The 18950-nt window shown below is 43.0% G+C and overlaps 1 protein-coding gene across 1 annotated transcript; it reads left to right on the plus strand.

Annotated features, from left to right (window-relative positions):
• Nucleotides 1-1094: 1094 nt before the first annotated feature.
• LOC111439752 (cytochrome P450 CYP72A219-like) lies at nt 1095-4672 on the plus strand. The gene is made up of 5 exons (XM_023077279.1): nt 1095-1438; nt 1565-1782; nt 2385-2629; nt 3573-3957; nt 4037-4672. Exons 1-5 carry the CDS (start codon nt 1156-1158, stop codon nt 4460-4462), a joined length of 1557 nt encoding a protein of 518 aa, XP_022933047.1. The 5' UTR covers nt 1095-1155; the 3' UTR covers nt 4463-4672.
• Nucleotides 4673-18950: the final 14278 nt, after the last annotated feature.

Here is an 18950-nt window from a genome sequence, read left to right on the forward strand (position 1 = left end):
AAAATATATCTTTTACACGAAATTGAAATATTGAAAAATAATTATTCCTAAAAAGAAGTAAAAATTTAATAGATTCGGTACGATCAATTACCCAAAATAAGAAAAGTCACCTCTTACACGGAACGTATACAAATTGTGTGACTTGAACATAAAAAATAAGAATTTCAGAGATATCATGATATGCTATATATGACTGGTGTGAGACTAGTTGTAGTGGAGAACGAAACACCGGTGTAGAAACTTCTCTCCAACCGAGGCATTATAAAAACTTTGAGGGAAAGATCGAAAGGGAAACTCCAAAGAGGACACGTGAAAACCTCTCTCTAACAAGCTCATTTTAAAAACCTTGAGGGAAAGATCGAAAGGGAAAGCCCAAAGAGGACGTGTGGAAACCTCTCCCTAACATACGCGTTTTAAAAACCTTGAGGGAAAGATCAAAAGGGAAAGCCCAAAGAGAACAATATCTGCTAGCGGTGGACTTGGGCCATTACAAATGGTATTAGAGTTAGACACCGAGCAATGTGCCTACGAGGAGATTGTTCCTCGAAGGGGATAGACACAAGGCAGTGTGCCAGTAAGGACGTTAGGCCCCGAAGGGGGGGGTGGGTTTGGTAAGGTCCCATATCGATTGGAGAAAGGAAAAGTGTCAGTAAGGACACTGGACCTTGAAGGGGGGTGATTTGGTACAGGTCCCACATCGATTGGAAAAAGAAACAAGTGTCAGCTAGGGGGGTGGATTGTGAGATCCCACATCGGTTGGGATGTGGAAACCTCTCCCTAGCATACGCATTTTAAAAATTTTGAGGGGAATCCCGAAAGGGAAAAGAAGCCCAAAGAGGACAATATCTACTAGCGGTGGACCTGAGCTATTACAACTAGTCTTGATAGCAAGCGAGCTCATGGGAATACACGAACGGTTCCCGCGTGCATAAGTAGACAACATATGCCTAATAGACACAAAATTTAAAACTCAAAATCAATTCAACTTCAAATATGTCGATATTAAACTCGACTTAATTAGATAAAGTTTGTAATTTCACGAATCAAATTTGTTTGCATGCACTTTCGTTTGGTTATAAATTAGCAAACACAAGTCCTCCTTCCTTCCATAGCTAATAATTGAAGCTCAAAACTCAGAAATCTGTCTGTATTTAGATGGAGATATTGGGGAGTATTAGGGTTTCCATTTGGGCGGTGGCTGTGGTGTGTTTAGCCGTATGGGGATGGAGATTTTTGAACTGGATTTGGCTGAGGCCCAAGAAGCTTGAGAGGTCCCTCAGAAACCAAGGCTTCGCCGGGAATCCTTACCGGCTTCTCTCCGGCGACATGAAGGACATAGCCGCCATGAGGGAGCAGGCCATATCCAGCCCCATGAACTTCTCCCATGATATTGCTCCACGTGTCATCCCCTCCATAAATCATACCATCCACAAATATGGTAAGTTTAATTATGGTAAGTTTAATCATACCATCCACAAATATGGTATGTCGTGTTTGTTTGTTTTTATCAAATAGGTATTTAATTATTCTGTAAGTGTTTGTTTGTTGTTTGTATTAAATATAGGAAAGAATTCATTCATGTGGATTGGACCATATCCAAGAGTGCACATCATGGACCCTGATCAACTCAAAGCTGCACTTTCTTTAATGCATGATGTTCAAAAGCCGTCTATCAACCCTCTTTCAAGGTTGCTTTTCGATGGACTTACTGATCATGAAGGACCCAAATGGGTTAAGCATAGAAAGATAATCAATCCAGCCTTTCATTTCAAACACTTGAAGGTATGCTTTCTTCTTGTAACGAGAGTCCTCGCTAGCACTCGTTCATCTCTTCAATCGATGTAAGATCTCACAATTCACCCCTTTGAGGTTCAATGTTCTCATTGGCACTCGTTTCTCTCTCCAATCGATGTGAGTTCTCACAATTCACCCCCACTAGAGACAACATCCTTATTGGTACAATAGCTGACGTCTGGCTCTAATACTATTTGTAACAACCCAAATCCACAGCTAGCAGATATTGTTTTTTTTTTTTCGGTTTTCTATCAAGATTTTGAAAACACATCTATTAGGGAGAGGTTTCTATACCCTTGTAAGGGCGTTTGCTTGTGAGATCTCACATCGGTTGGAGAGGAGAACGATATCTGCTAGCGGACGCGTTATAGAAACCTTGAAGGAAAACTCAAAAGAAAAAGCGGAAAGAGGACAATATCTAGTAGCGGTGGGGTTTGGCTGATACACACCTATCCAACTAACCATGTTAGATTTGTATAAAAGTAGATTTAGAAGTTGGTGCAATTTCAAAAACTTCTATATTGTACTTTGAGCAACAATATTTTTGGGAGTCTAATTGTTCACATATATGGTTAAATTGCTATATACAGGGCATGGTGCCTGCAATGTGTGAGAGTTGCACTGAGATGATTAGGAAATGGGAAGAAGTGGTCTCAAAAGATGGATATTATGAATTGGATGTGATGCCTCATTTGGGAAACTTGGCAGCTGATGTGATTTCTCGAACAGCATTTGGAAGCAGCTATGAAGAAGGAAAAATGATCTTTATACGTCTAAAACAACTTATCAATCTAGTCGTTAAAGCTACATCTACAGTTTACATACCCGGATGGAGGTGAACTCATGCACAATTCAATTCAATTTAGACATGAATACGAGTCGTTTTTAGGTTTTTCTTTTCGGACTTCTACTCGAGGATTTTAAAACTAGGAACAGGTTTCCACACTCTTATAAAGAATGCTTCGTTCCCCTCTCTAATCGATGTGGGATCTCACAATCCACCCATTCCTCGTTCCAATCAATGTGGGATCTCACAATCCACCCCTTTCGAGAACCAGCGTCCTCGTCGGCACTCGTTCCTTTCTCCAACCGATGTGGAATCTAACAATTCACCTCCTTTGGGGCCCAGCATCCTCGCTGACACTCGTTCCTCTCTTCAATTGATGTGGGATCTCACAATCCACCATCTTCGGGGCCCAGCATCCTCGTTGGCACACCGCCCGATGTCCACACTTCTTCGCTGCCCAACATCCTCGCTGGCACTCGTTCCTCTCTTCAACCAATGTGGAATCTAATAATCCACCCCCTTGGGCCCAAGTGTCTTCGCTGACACTCGTTCCTCTCTCCAATCGATGTGGGATCTCACAATCCACTCTCTTTGGGGCCAGCATCCGTTAGCACACCACCCGGTGTCCACCCTTCTTCGAGGCTCATCATCTTTATTGGCACACCGCCTGATGTCTAGCTCAGATACCATCTGTAATAGCTCAAGCCCACCACGAGCCGATATTTTCCTCTTTAAGCTTTTCCTTTTAGGTTTCCCCTCAAAGTTTTTAAAACGCGTCTGCTAGTAAGAGGTTTTCACACACTTATAAAAAAAATGTTTCGTTCCCCTCTCCAGCCAATCTAGGATCTAACAATCCACTCCCTTTGGAGCCAGCGTTCTCGCTCATTCTCATTTCTCTCTCCAAGGACGCTGATTGTCATTTCTCTCTCCAATCCATATAGGATCTTATTTATGAAATTTCATATAACATCTCATTATAATATTTGTGCAGGTTTGTACCAACAAAGTCGAACAATAGAATGAAAAAGATAAGCAAAGAATTAAGAGACTTGCTCTTGGATGTTATCAACAAAAGGCAAAGGGCTATGATGGCAGGTGCAGCTATGCATAATGATCTATTAAGCATCCTCTTACAATCAAATTTGAAAGAAATTCGAGAGCACGGAAATAACGATGTCGGAATGAGTATCGAAGACATAGTAGACGAGTGTAGAGTTTTTTACCTTGCTGGCCAAGAAACCACAGCAATGCTACTAATTTGGACAATGGTTTTATTGAGCTCATACACAAGATGGCAAGATCTAGCAAGAGAAGAGGTCCTACAAGTGTTTGGTAACAACAAACCAGATTTTGATGGTTTAAATGGCCTAAAAATTGTGAGTAACACTCCCTTCTATGTATTTTCATTTTTATTTTATTTCATTCGTTAAACTTTATCATATTCTCAACATTTAGGTTACTATGATATTGAACGAAGTCTTGAGATTATACCCACCAGCAGCATTGGTTTCTCGTCTCGTTCAAAATGAAACAAAGCTTGGAAAATTGAGTTTTCCAGCTGGAGTGATGCTGAGTTTTCCAATTATTCTTATCCATCGTGATAAGAAGTTATGGGGTGATGATGCAAATGAGTTTAATCCCGACAGATTTACTGAGGGAGTTTCAAAAGCGACACAAAATCAAGCTGGGTTCTTTCCGTTTGGATGGGGTCCTCGCATATGCATCGGACAGAACTTTGCCATAATTGAGGCCAAAATTGCTCTATCCATGATTCTACAACACTTTTCTTTTGAACTTTCATCGTCTTATACGCATGCTCCAACATCCATTTTAATTACTAGACCTCAACATGGAGCTCATATCATGCTACGTAAACTTTAGTCATGTAAACAGTGTTGAATGGTGGGATATGGAGTCCGATGACTATTTATAGTAAAGATCTGGTGGAGAGATATACGGTAGATATTTTGTAAATATCTGATATATATATATATATATATATATATATATCCTCCTATTAGCCAGGGCTTCCAAAATGTATTTTCTTCATTCTCTGTAGTATTCGGTGTACAATAAAACATTTAACCAATATTCCTCGAATTTTTTCTCTCTTGTACTTTGTGTTCATCTTGATGAGTGTGTGCATTGTTGTAATGACCCGGAAAAGAAAAAGAAAAAAGAAAACTCAGTCACCAGAAACCTCGCGAGTTTTTCGGCAACCATCGAGTTTCGCGGACCCCATGAGAAACGACGGCCATACCACGCCCAGCCTTCAGCCCACGACTCCCAGCACCTATCAGAATACCTGCAAAGGGAGAAAAAAAGAAAATACAAGAGAGAAAGATTTTGGATAAACGTCGACGAGTTTCCAGTTTCTCCGACGAGCCCCAAACCACCCAAAAACCGACACCAAACAATTAGTTACCACCAAGAGAAGAATCTCTAACGAAAGCACAATAACTCAAGGTGCGTTTTGTGCTTTTTCGTAAGCGCCGTTGTCAATAACCGAGGTCGGAAAATTGGGTTTCCTAATCATTCCTAAATTTGTGGTTTTAGGAACTCTTAGGCCGCAAAACTCCCTGAAAAGAAAGAAGGACGACAAATAAAGAGGAAAAGGAAGAAAGAGGACCAAAATCGGCAACGGAAACGCCGTGGGAAGGAGAGAGAAAACTCGCCGAAAAATCGGCCGAAGTCGGGTAAGGAAGACGAGATCCACGGATCTGGGTCAACCCGAACCCAAAACCCGAGAGAGCCAACCCATTCTTTCCCTTGGCCTCGTCCTTTAGCCCAGCCCAACTACAGAGGCCCAAACCTTAAACCAGCCCAGAAGCTACGGTTCAGTTGAACCAACCCGAGACCAGACCCACGGCCCAATCGAATCGACCTACAACCCAAACACTTGTGGCCCAGCCAGTAAGCCGAGGCCCAACGATTAGTCTTGGCCAAGTAGCCTTCCGTAGCCTACGACCCGGACCACGACCCGAACTAGACTACGACCCTCGCTTCGACCCGATGCTACTACACGACGTGGCTCGCTCTGCTTCTGCCACTTGTCACACAGCGGCGCACGCAGTCCCTCGGCTCGGCTCGGCTCGACGCAAATGTCTCCGGCTTCCTCCGGTGACCCTTTGGCGGCTCACATGTTTTCAGCCCGGTTTCCACTGTTTCAACCCTCTCGGATCTGTTTTTGGCCCCGATTAAGGTATCCGAGGCTGTTTTAGAGCTGTATTTCACATTTATTGAATTATAGGAAATTAATTATGAAATACTAACAGAAAGTGGTGAATGGTGTGATAGGAAACAAACCCTAGCAACGTAGGAAGCAGTTCTCACGGAACGGGAGCTTACGTTTAGCTATTTACGGAGTACTTCGGCCAAGGCCAACCAAGTAAGTGGCCTTACTATAGGAAAGGCTAAAAATTGTATGAGTTATGATGATATATGAACTATGTCGTATGATGCGGTATATGAGTTATGATGATGTATAAGTTATGATGATGTGTGGGTTACGATACTTGATGATGTGTGCAGTATATATATATTTCGATGAATGACGTACTTGATATGTTTGATGCACTTTGTGGCAATATGATGAGTATGATGATTGCATGACGTTTACCTCAATATGATGATGTTTTCCATATTGAGCATGCTATATGATGATGAGTGCCATATTGCATCATGTCGTTAGATCGACATAGGACACAACCCTAAGAGCATGAAAATGATATTAATATAAATATCCACGAGTATGTGTTACCTAGAGTAACAAAGAGATGAGACTAGAGGATTGTGTCAGAAGAGACATTACGATGGATTTAGAGGGACCTCATGCATATTGTATGTCATAAGCATAAGGCTACTTCCCCTAGAGATGATGAGTGCGGACGCGCACCATATGATGAGCGTGAATGCACACAGCAGGGGTTCCGCTGACCTCCGGACGTTGCTACAGATTAGCTTGACCGAAGGGTCCAAGGGGTGTGCGAGCGCCCTGGGGATCACACTCACACATGTGAGTCGTGTGTAGAGAAGTACTACACATCCAATTTGCTCGAGACTGGAGGCCACCCCTAAGATGATTAGAGATAGGTCCCTAATTCATGATTGCATGTGTTTGCATTAGCATGACCCCTATAGCGGGGTCACTTACTGAGTATTTCGAAATACTCAGGCCGTGTGCCATATTGTTTTTCAAGTAAAGGCAAGGCTCCCATGTACGGTTGACGGTAGCATCGTGATCAGAGACTGTGGCGCGTGCATAGGATAGTTGCATATTTAGAATTGCTAGTCTTGGTTAGGATAGGGCATTTGCACTCCATTCATTTAAATTATTTAATTTGTAATTGTTTTTTTTTTTTAACTCCAGCATGATGTTTGAAACACGTAAGTCCGGCAGTGTTTTCTAATGTTTGAACGTATTCTGAAGTTTTAAATTTTTTCGCTAATAAAGATGAGCATTCTTAGATTTATATTCTGCATTAGAGATGAGCATAAGACGTTAGTGGCGACTCTAGATATGTGAAAATTTAGGGTCGTTACAATTGGTATCAGAGCTCTAGGTTTTAGATTCTGTAGACTAGCCTACGATGTAGGCTTGGCACGCTCTATGGTCCCAACGTCGATGCCCCGTCACCGTCAGGTACGCCTTGCATAAGATAAGAAAATGAAACGTTTTAAAACTCGCATGCATTTTTATGTTAACATTACTGAAATGGTTGTGATATTTCACATATTTATTTAAGAGTATGATGTGACGTGTTGCATGCTGAGTAATTTTGTTGGGAGTATGATATGATGTATAGCATGATGAATGTTTACTTCTGTGGCGTTACGATGTATTGTATAGTGTGTATATTGTTATTTATATATGCATAGTATTAAGGCCTTAGACTTAAGCAACCTTATATTGATTTATAGAACCATGCCCAAAGGACGAGGAAGAGGAAGGGGAAGAGAAAGAGGAAGACGAGGATGGGGGCGACCCCGTCGTAAAGAAATAGGACGAGGTGTGGCAGTAGAGGGCCCACCTCAAGAAAGATCAGAGACTGGTTCGGTAACAGTTATGCCACCCCCAGTCTTACCACTAGTTGAGCTACCTCCTCTAGCTCCACTACAAGCTGAGCCTTCACCACAAGTAGAACCTCCACGCTAGCCTGCCCTACCACTCCAAGCCGCACCTAAAGCTGCACCCCCAGCGGCCGGAGTAGATGCTACTACTAATGTGTGACTCCATCCAAGCCCTAATTCAAACCTTGGTAACCACTCAGAAAGCCAATCTACAACAGGCCCAAGAACAAGTTCAAGCACAGGTGCTGGCACTGGCACAGGCACAGGCCAATGCTCAGGCCAACGCTCCAGTAAACCCTCCACAACCCGTTAGATGTTCAAACTGGATAAGGGATTTCAAGATATATGACCCTCGACCATTCATTGGTTCCTTAGTAGACCCCATAGAAGCCCAAATGTGGATTGCAGCGATAGAAACCACCTTTGAGACTATGGAGTGCCCAGAGAACCAAAAGGTCACCTGTGCAACATTCGTCCTACAAAAGAACGCAGAGATATGGTGGATAGATAACAAAACCCTTCTTAACCCAGAAGGGGGACCGATGAACTGGGAACGATTTAAGGATACCTTCCTTAAAGAATATTATCCTAAGTCAGAGCGACTTAAAAGACAGCAGGAGTTCGCCCACCTGGTACAGGGCGGACTCACAGTGGAAGAAGTACAACCGAGAGTTTAAGAGACTCAAGAGATTTGCGCCGTCCATGGTGGACACTAAGGAAAAGATGATAGAGAAGTTTGTATTGGGTCTGGAACCAAGAATCTGCCGCATGTTGGAGGCGTACAACCCAAAGACCTATGAGGAAGCCTTGAGAACTGCCAAGGCTTTAGAGAAACCAAAGAATGAGAAACAACATGAGGAGCCGGTAGTGATTGGGCAGAAGCGTCCTCATGAATCAGGAGGCTTTGACCGTCCACCACCAGCACGTAGGCACCGTTCCAATAACAAATCTGCTCCTAGATGGAATGAGCGACACCCTCCCCGACGTACTGACAGGAACCCTGGGAATCAAGATGGGGTCAGAGGGAGGAGAGAGGAAGGGTGCACTATCTGTGGAAGACTACACGGTGGGAGGTGCATGGCTGGCAGCCGAGCGTGTTATAGATGTGGTCAAGAGGGGCACATCGCTGTGAACTGCACGGCTGGAAACGTTGCAGCACAAGCAAACCCGCCCAGAGTAGTAGAGCAAACGGATCAACCAGCACCACCGCGAGCTCAAGCTAGGGCCTACGCGTTAACGAGCAAGGACATTAGGAGGTCCAACGCCATGGTGACAGGTACACTATCCGTTTTAGGTCATTTCACTTTTATCTTATTTGATTCTGGTTCCACGCATTCCTTTATTTCCATGTCTTTTATTGTACAAGCAGGGTTCGAATTAGAACCCTTATTGCATGAAATGTCTGTAAGCACCCCTGTGGGTGTAGACTTAGTATCTAGGGATAGAGTAAAGGATGACCAAGTAATCATAGGGAACCAAACTTTAAGCGTTGCCTTGATGGTGGTAAACATGACGGATTTCGACGTCATACTAGGCATGGATTGGCTAGCTAAAAACCGAGCTAATATAGACTGTCGCAAAAAGGAAGTAAAATTTTCAGCACCGACAGGACCTACCTTTAAATTTAAAGGCACAAGTACCGAGATTACCCCCAAGGTAGTCTCGATGATGAAATCAAAGAGGTTAGTCCAACAAGGTGGATGGGCTATATTAGCATGTGCTATAGATGTAAGAGGAAAGGAAAAGACCCTAGTAAACATGCCAATAGTAAACGAGTTCCCGGATGTATTTTCAGACGACTTACTTGAAATACCCCCTTTCTGAGCGGTTGACTTCGTCATCGAACTCAAGCCGAGAACTGGGCCTATTTCCAAAGCACCCTATCGCATGGCGCCAGCAGAGTTGAAGGAACTCAAGGCACAATTGCAAGACTTACTAGATAAAGGATTTATTCGACCTAGCGTGTCCCCCTGGGGTGTGCTAGTGTTGTTTGTTAAGAAGAAAGATGGATCAATGCGTCTGTGCATCGATTACAGAGAGCTAAATAAGAGAACCATAAAAAAAAATATCCTCTGCCTAGAATAGAAGACTTGTTTGATCAACTCAGAGAGACAACTGTATTCTCTAAGATAGATCTTCGGTCCGGTTACCACTAAATTAGGATTAATGAAAAAGACGTACCAAAAACAGCGTTTAGGACAAGGTACGGTCACTACGAGTTCGTAGTGATGTCATTTGGCCTCACCAATGCCCCAGCTGTGTTTATGGAGTTAATGAACCGAGTATTCAAGGAATGCCTAGACATGTTCATGATCGTGTTCATTGACGACATCCTTATATACTCAAAAACAAACTTAGAGCACAAGGAACACCTCCGAAAAGTCCTAACCACCCAAAGAGAGCACAAGTTGTATGCCAAGTTCTCCAAATGAGAATTTTGGTTACAACAAGTCTCTTTCCTAGGACACATGGTGTCAAAGGACGGAATATCTGTAGATCCCACCAGGGTCGAAGCGAACACAAAGTGGGAACGCCCAACTATGTTAACCGAAGTAAGGAGTTTCTTAGGATTGGCGGGATACTATCGAAGGTTCGTGCAGGACTTCGCTAAAATATCCTCGTCTTTAACAAAGTTAGCAAAAAAAGGGTACCATTTAGATGGGATGATGCTTGTGAGGCAAGCTTCCAGAACCTAAAAGAGAGATTGGTAACCGCCCCGGTACTCATAGTACTCGAGAGCTCAGAAGGGTATGTGATCTATAGTGATGTCTCCATGAAAGGACTGGGATGTGTATTAATGCAACACGGTAAGGTTGTCGCATACGCATCTCGTCAACTTAAAGAATATGAAAAGAACTACCCTACACACGACCTAGAGTTGGCCGCTATAGTGTTGGCACTGAAAATCTGGCAACATTACCTGTATGGAGAGAAAACCCAAATTTTTACCAACCACAAAAGTTTGAAATACTTCTTCACCCAGAAAGAGAAGGTGGTTAGAATTGGTGAAGGATTATGACGTAGATATCCAGTACCACCCTGGAAAAACAAACGTGGTCGCAGATGCCTTGAGTAGAAAGACGGTCCACTCGTCAGCCCTCATTACGAGGGAAGTAAGGGTACAAAGAGAGTTCAAGCGAGCCAACATAGCTGTAGCAACCGATGGAGTCATAGCACAGCTGGCCCGACTCACGGTACAACCTACGCTTAGGCAGAAATTATTACCTCCCAACGAGAGGATCCTAACTTACAGAAAGTCCTAGGACAGCTAGACGAAAGTCCAGTAGATGGATTCTCAAAGTCATCGGATGAAGGACTATTATCATTGACGCTTATGTGTTCCGGCAATTGAAGATTTAAGGAAAGAGATACTGATTGTAACGACCCTAAATTTCCACATATCTAGAGTCGTCACTAACGTCTCATGCTCATCTCTAATGCAGAATAAAAATCTAAGCATGTTCATCTTTAATAACGGAAAAATTTAAAATTTCAGAATACATTAAAACATTGGAAAATACTGCCGGACTTACGTGTTTCAAACATTGTGCTGGAGTTCAAAAAGATAAAATAAAACGATTACCAATTAATTAATATAAATGAATGAAATGCAAACGCCCTATTAGACCAAGACTAGGAATTAAATATGCATCTATCCTATGCACGTGCCACAGTCTTTGATCACGATGCCACCATCAACCATACATGGGCGTCTTGCCTTTACTTGAAAAAAAAAACAATATGGCACACGACCTGAGTATTTCGAAGAAATACTCAATAAGTGACCCCACTATAGGGGTCATGCTAATGCAAACACATGCAATCATGAATAGGGACCTATCTTTAATCATCTTAGGGGTGGCCTCCAGTCTCGGACAAATTGGATGTGTAGTACTTCCCTACACATGACTCACACGTGCGAATGTGAGTCCCCAGGGCGCTCGCACACCCCCTGGACCCTCTGGTCAAGCTAATCTGTAGCGACGTTCGGAGGTCAGCGGAACCCCATAGTGTCATGCGCCTCATGAACACCCTCATCTGTGTGCTTTCGCACCTGTGCGCATTCGCGCTCATCGTAAGGTGCGCGTCCGCACTCATCATCTCTAAGGGAAGTAGCCCTATGCTTATGAACATACAAAATGCATGAGGTCCCTCTAAATCCATCGTAATGTCTCTTCTGACACAACCCGCTAGTCTCATCTCTTTGTTACTCTAGGTAACGCATACTCGTGAATATTTATATTACTATCAATTTCATGCTCTTAGGGTTGTGTCCTACGTCGATCTAACGACATGATGCAATATGGCACTCATCATCATCTAGCATGCTCAATATGGAAAACATCATCATATTAAGGTAAAAATCATGCAATCATCATGCTCATCAATGCCACAACATGCGTCAAACATATCAAGCGTCACTCAACAAAATATGTATATACTGGCACATAACATCAAGCATCATACAATTTATTTAGCCTATCCTATAGTAAGGCCACTTACTTGGTTGGCCTTGGCCGAAGTACTCCCTAAATCACTAAACGTAAGCTCCCGTTCCGTGAGAGCTGCTACCTACGTCCCCGGGGTTTGTTTCCTATCACACCGTCCACCACTTTCCGTTAGTATTTCACAATTAATTTACCTATAATTTAGTAAATGTGAAATACGGCTCTGAAACGGCCTCGGATACCTTAATCGGAGCCAAAAACATATTCGGAAGGGTTGGAACAGTGGAAACCGGGCTGAAAACAGGTGAGCCGAGCCGAACAGCCACTGGAGCCGCTGGAGGAGTAGCCGGAGCGTCGCCGGAGGGAGCCCGAGCCGCTTATGCCGAGCCGAGCCGAGGGACTGTCTGCGCGCTGTGTGACACGTGGCAGCAGCAGAGAAAGCGACGTCGGGCGGTAGTGTCGGGTCGAAGCGCGGGTCACAGTCCGGATCGGGTCGTGGGCTGTGGAAGGCTACTGGGCCAAGACTAATCGTTGGGCCTCGGCTTACTGAGCTGGGCTGCAGAAGTTTGGTTTGCAGGCTCAATTGGACCGTGGGTCTAGTCTGGCTTGGTTCAACTGAACCGTAGCTTCTGGGCCGGTTTGAGGTTTGGGCCGCTGTAGTTGGGCTGGGCCGAAGACAGAGGCCAAGGGAGGAACGGGCTGGCTCTCCCCGGTTCTGGGTTCAGGTTGACCCGGATCCGTGGATCTCGTCTTCCTTACCCGACTTCGGTCGATTTTTCGGCGAGCTTTTTCTCTCTTTCCCACGGCATTTCCGTTGCCGATTTCGGTCCTCTTCCTTCCCTTTTCCTCTTTGTTCGTCATCCTTCTTTCATTTTTGGGAGTTTTGCGGCCTAAAAGCTCCTAAAAGCCATAGATCTAAGAATCGATTAAGAACCTAATTTTTCCGACCTCGGTTACCGACGACGACGCTTACGAAATAACACAAAACGCACCCTGAGTTATTGTGCTTTCGTTAGGGATCCCTCTTATGGTGGTAACAGGTCGTTTGGTGTTGGTTTGAGGGTGGTTTGAGGGCTCGTCGGAGAAACTGGACACTCGCCGACGTTTGTCCGAAATCTCCCTCTCAATCTCGAAATTCTCTCTTTTCTCCCTTTGCAGGTGTTCTGAAGATGCTGGATGTCGTGGGCTGAGGGTTGGGCGTGCTGTGGCCATCGTTTCGCGTGGGTTCCGCGAAACTCGATGGTCGCCGGAAAACTCGCGGGTTTTCCGACGACTGAGTTTTTTTTTTTTTACTTTATTTTATTTATTTATTTTTATTATATGTATATATATATATATTTTTCTTTCTTTCCCGAGTCGTTACACTGACGGAAGCTCACAACTCACTATTTGCCATGCATCTAGGAGGTACTAAGATGTACCAAGATTTAAAACAACACTTTTGGTGGAAGAGTATGAAAAGGGATATGGCCGGGTTTGTGAGCAAGTGCTTAGTTTGTCAACAAGTGAAAGCTCCAAGACAAAAGGCGGTGGGGTTGTTGTAGCCCCCAAGCATATCGAATTGGAAGTGGAAAAACATAGTGATGGACTTCATAGTAGGTTTTCCCAAAACGCCCAAAGGCTATACAGTGATCTGGGTAGTTATCGATAGGTTGACCAAGTTGGCACACTTTCTACTTGGGAAGGTTACATATACAGTTGACAATTGGGCACAACTGTATGTGAAAGAATAGTAAGACTACATGGAGTTTACGTCAGCGTTTTGGCGCGGACTTCAAAAAGCACTGGGTACCCGCCTCGACTTTAGTATCGCCTTTCACCCCCAAACTGATGGACAAACGGAGCGTTTAAACCAAATTCTAGAGGACATGCTACGCACTTGTGTACTAGATTTTAAGGGAAGTTGGGATTCCAAACTCCACCTGATAGAATTCTCGTATAACAACAACTTCCAAGCAACTATTAGAATGGCACCATTTGAGGCCCTGTACAGGAAACAGTGTAGGTCCCCACTATGTTGGGACGAAGTAGGAGAGAGAGAATTAGTAGGACCTGAGCTAATTCGACTCACCAATGAGGCTGTCCAGAAAATTCGAGCGAGGATGCGTACCGCTCAAAGTAGATAGAAAAGCTACGCTGATGAAAGGTGTAAAAGCCTGGAGTTTGAGATAGGGGACCCAATATTCCTCAAGGTGGCACCTATGAAAGGTGTGTTAAGATTCGGACATAAGGGCAAGTTAAGTCCTAAATTCATTGGATCATTCGAGATCTTAGAGTGGGTTGGTCCAGTAGCGTACAAGTTAGCCCTACCTCCAGCCCTCTCAGGAGTACATGATGTATTTCACATGTCGATGCTGAGGAAGTACATTACGGACCCTATCCACGTAATAGACTAAGAACCACTCCAACTCAATGAATATCTGAGCTATAAGGAAAAACCAGTAAGAATCTTAGCTAGAGAAGTAAAAACCTTACGCAACAGGAGCATTGCGTTCGTTAAGGTACTGTGGTGGAATCACCACAATGAGGAAGCCACGTGGGAGCGTGAGGACGAAATAAGAGAAAAATACCCCGAGTTGGTACAAGAGTTTGATACTTTCAAGGACGAAAGTTCTTTTTAGGGGTAGATAATGTAACGACCAGAAAAGAAAACCAAAAAAAAACTCAGTCGCTGGAAAACTCGAGTTTTCTGGCGACCGTCGAGTTTCGTGGACCCCACGCGAAACGACGGCCACACCACGCCCAGCCTTCAGCCCACGACTCCCAGCACCTATCAGAATACCTGCAAAGGGAGAAAAGAAAGAAAATACGAGAGAGAGATTTCGGATAAACGTCGGCGAGTTTCCAGTTTCTCCGACGAGCCCCCAAACCACCCGAAAACCGACACCAAACGATCAGTTACCACCAAGAGAAGAATCCCTAATGAAAGCACAATAACTCAAGGTGCGTTTTGTGCTTTTTCACAAGCGCCGCCGTCGGTAACCGAGGTCAGAAAATTGGGTTTCCTAATCGTTCTTAGATCTGTGGTTTTAGGAACTCTTAGGCCGCAAAACTCCCTGAAAAGAAAGAAGGACGACAAATAAAGAGGAAAAGGAAGAAAAAGGACCGAAATCGGTAACGGAAATGCCGCAGGAAGGAGAGAGAAAACTCGCCAGAAAATCGGCCAAAGTCGGGTAAGGAAGACGAGATCCACAGATCCGGGTCAACCCAAACCCAAAACCCGAGAGAGCCAACCCATTCTTTCCCTCGGCCTCTACCTTCGACCTAGCCAACCTACAGCGGCCCAAACCTCAAACCAGCTCAGAAGCTACGGTTCAGTTGAACCAACCCGAGACTAGACCCACGGTCCAATCGAGTCGACCTGCAACCCAAACACTTGTGGCCCAGCCAGTAAGCCGAGGCCCAACGATTAGTCTTAGCCCAGTAGCCTTCCGTAGCCTACAACCCGGACCACGACCTGAACTAGACTACGACCCGCGCTTCGACCCGACGCTACCGCATGACGTAGCTCGCTTTGCTTTTGCCACGTGTCATACAGCGGCGCAGTGCAAATGGCTCGGGATCCCTTCAGTGACGCTCCGGCGGCTCACCTATTTTCAGCCCGGTTTCCACTGTTTCGACCCTCCCAGATCTGTTTTTGGCCCCGATTAAGGTAACCGAGGCCATTTTAGAGCCGTGTTTCACATTTATTGAATTATAGATAAATTAATTGTGAAATACTAATGGAAAGTGGTGAACTGTGTGATAGGAAACAAACCCCGGCAACATAGGAAGCAGCTCTCACGGAACGGGAGCTTACGTTTAGCTATTTAGGGAGTACTTCGACCAAGGCCAACCAAGTAAGTGGCCTTACTATAGGATAGGATAAAAATTGTATGAGTTATGATGATGTATAAACTATGTCGTACGATGCGGTATATGAGTTATGATGATATGTGGGTTACGATACTTGATGATGTGTGCAGTATATATATATTTTTTGATGAATGACGTACTTGATATGTTTGATGCACTTTGTGGCAATATGATGAGTATGATGATTGCATGGCGTTTACCTTAATATGATGATGTTTTTCATATTGAGCATGTTATATGATGATGAGTGCCATATTGCATCATGCCGTTAGATCGACATGGGACACAACCCTAAAAGCGTGAAAATGATATTAATATAAATATCCACGAGTATGTGTTACCTAGAGTAACAAAGAGATGAGACTAGAGGGTTGTGTCAGAAGAGACATTACGATGGATTTAGAGGGACCTCATGCATGTTGTATGTTCATAAGCATAGAGCTACTTCCCCTAGAGATGATGAGTGTGGACGCGCACCATATGATGAGCACGAATGCACACAGGTGCGAATGCACACAGATGAGGGTGTTCATGAGGTGCATGACACTATGGGGTTTCGCTGACCTCCAGACGTCGCTACAAATTAGCTTGACCAGAGGGTCCAGGGGGTGTGCGAGCGTCCTGGGGATTCACACTCACACATGTGAGTCGTGTGTAGGGAAGTACTACACATCCAATTTGTCCGAGACTGGAGGCCACCCCTAAGATGATTAGAGATAGGTCCCTAATTCATGATTGCATGTGTTTGCATTAGCATGGCTCATATAGTGGGGTCACTTACTGAGTATTTCTCGAAATACTCAGGCCGTGTGTCATATTTTTTTTCAGGTAAAGGCAAGGCTCCCATGTACGGTTGATGGTGGCATCATGATCAGAGACTGTGGCGCATGCATAGGATAGTTGCATATTTAAAATTCCTAGTCTTGGTTAGGATAGAGCGTTTGCATTTCATTCATTTAAATTATTTAATTTGTAATTGTTTTTATCTTTTTTTGAACTCCAACATGATGTTTGAAACACGTAAGTGTGGCAGTATTTTCTAATGTTTGAATGTATTTGAAGTTTTAAATTTTTCCGCTAATAAAGATGAGCATTCTTAGATTTATATTCTTCATTAGAGATGAGCATGAGACGTTAGTGGCAACTCTAGATATGTGAAAATTTAGGGTCGTTATAATTGTTGTGCGATCCGAACAACTGGTACCAGAGCTAGGCGAGATTCTCCACGATCAGCAAAGATGGAAAGTTCAAAGATTGGAATTGAGAAGTTTGATGCGATTTCGGTTTCTGAAAGATGCAGATTTAAGATTATTTATACCAGAAAGATCTTTATGAACCCCCTCTTGGGGTGGAACTGGATACTATGACCATAAAGCAGTGGAAGCTCAAGGATCATTAGGCCTTAGGGTTGATCCGGTTGACGCTGTCTAGAAACATATCATTTAACATCATCAAGGAGAAAACAACATCAGATTTGTTGAAGGCGCTATCGAATATGTACGAAAACCCATTGACTATGAACAAGGGGTGTATTTGATGCGGAGGCAGTTCAATCTACAAATGTTTGAAGGTGGATCTATTGCTGATCATATTAAACGAATTCAATATGATTGTAAGTCAATTGAGTTCGGTGGAAATTAATTTCGAAGATGAAATGAAAGCACTGATTTTGATGTCATCATTACCAGAGCCGTGGAATAATGTTGTTGTCATGATCAACAGTTGTCGAGGATTTGAGAAACTAAAGTTCGATGAAATCCGAGATGTAGTTCTCAGCAAAAGTATTCGCAAATGAGAAATTGAAGATTCATACGGCAGTGCTCTTAGTGCTGACCATAGTGGAAGAAGTAAATCGAATGGCCCAAACAAAGGTCGATCAAAATCAAAGAACCGTGAAAATTTTCCAAACAGACCAAACGTGATGTGTTGGGGTTATGGAGAAAAATGTCACTTTTGGATAGATTGTACAAAACCAAGGAGGGAGTAGAATCACAAATCAGAAGAGGAGGATGATTCTATAAATTCAGCCGAAGATATTGGGGATGCTCTAGTCCTTAACATGGACACTTAGATTGGATTTTGGATTTAGGTAAATCTTTTCATTCGTTTCCAAATAAAAAACTATTTCATAATTTCAAGTCTGGAAAGTTCACGAAGGTGTATCTGCCGACAACAAAGATTTAGAGATTGAAAGAAAAGAGGATATATGCTTAAAATTGATGGTGTTATTATAACATGTGCGGAAGCAATTTGGATCTTAGGCACACTAAGTACATCAATTATAGTAAATTAGCTAGCATGTTCAAAAGCATTAAAACTCAATGAGTTTGAATACTAATTTTTTGTAGTTCAAATTTCTTTTTCCTCACGAACCGGTTTCGAACCACCACTAGTGTCTTTTCTACTATTCTCCAGCCTTAGAACGGAATTGTGGAATCCGGTGAGTGACTAAACCTTGATAGGAATTTAGTATATGTAGAGAGAGAGTTTTGAGAGATTTTCTCAAAGTTTTTCTCAAAGTTTTTCGAGAAGAGTTTTACCTTGATCACTCTATTTATAGAGTCATATTTGCACGTTCATGCAAATTTGAGATTACCAAATTTTGACACTCAAAATTTCACTCAAATCAGTGGGATTATGTGGTGCATGCAAGTTTGAGATTACCAAATTTTGATACTCAAAATTGCACTCAAATTTGTAGGGATTTATTTGGCAAGCATACAAGTTTGGTTAAATCAAATTTTGTCACTCAAAATTCCACTAACTCAAACATGGATTATTCCACTAACTCAAACATGGATTTTTTCATTAAGTGAAGTTAATCATTTTAATTCAACAATTAATTTAAATAATTAATTTCAAATCAAAATAATATTAAATGATTGATAAAATAATTTAATTAATATTTAACATTAAATCAAATGTCAATCTCAATCAATTCCGACACATATTGATTATGAATCCCTATTCATAATTAAAATATTTAAATTTTATTT

The sequence above is a fragment of the Cucurbita moschata genome, unplaced genomic scaffold, assembly GCF_002738365.1.
Source record: "Cucurbita moschata cultivar Rifu unplaced genomic scaffold, Cmos_1.0 Cmo_Scf00105, whole genome shotgun sequence".
Taxonomy (NCBI): Eukaryota; Viridiplantae; Streptophyta; class Magnoliopsida; order Cucurbitales; family Cucurbitaceae; genus Cucurbita; species Cucurbita moschata.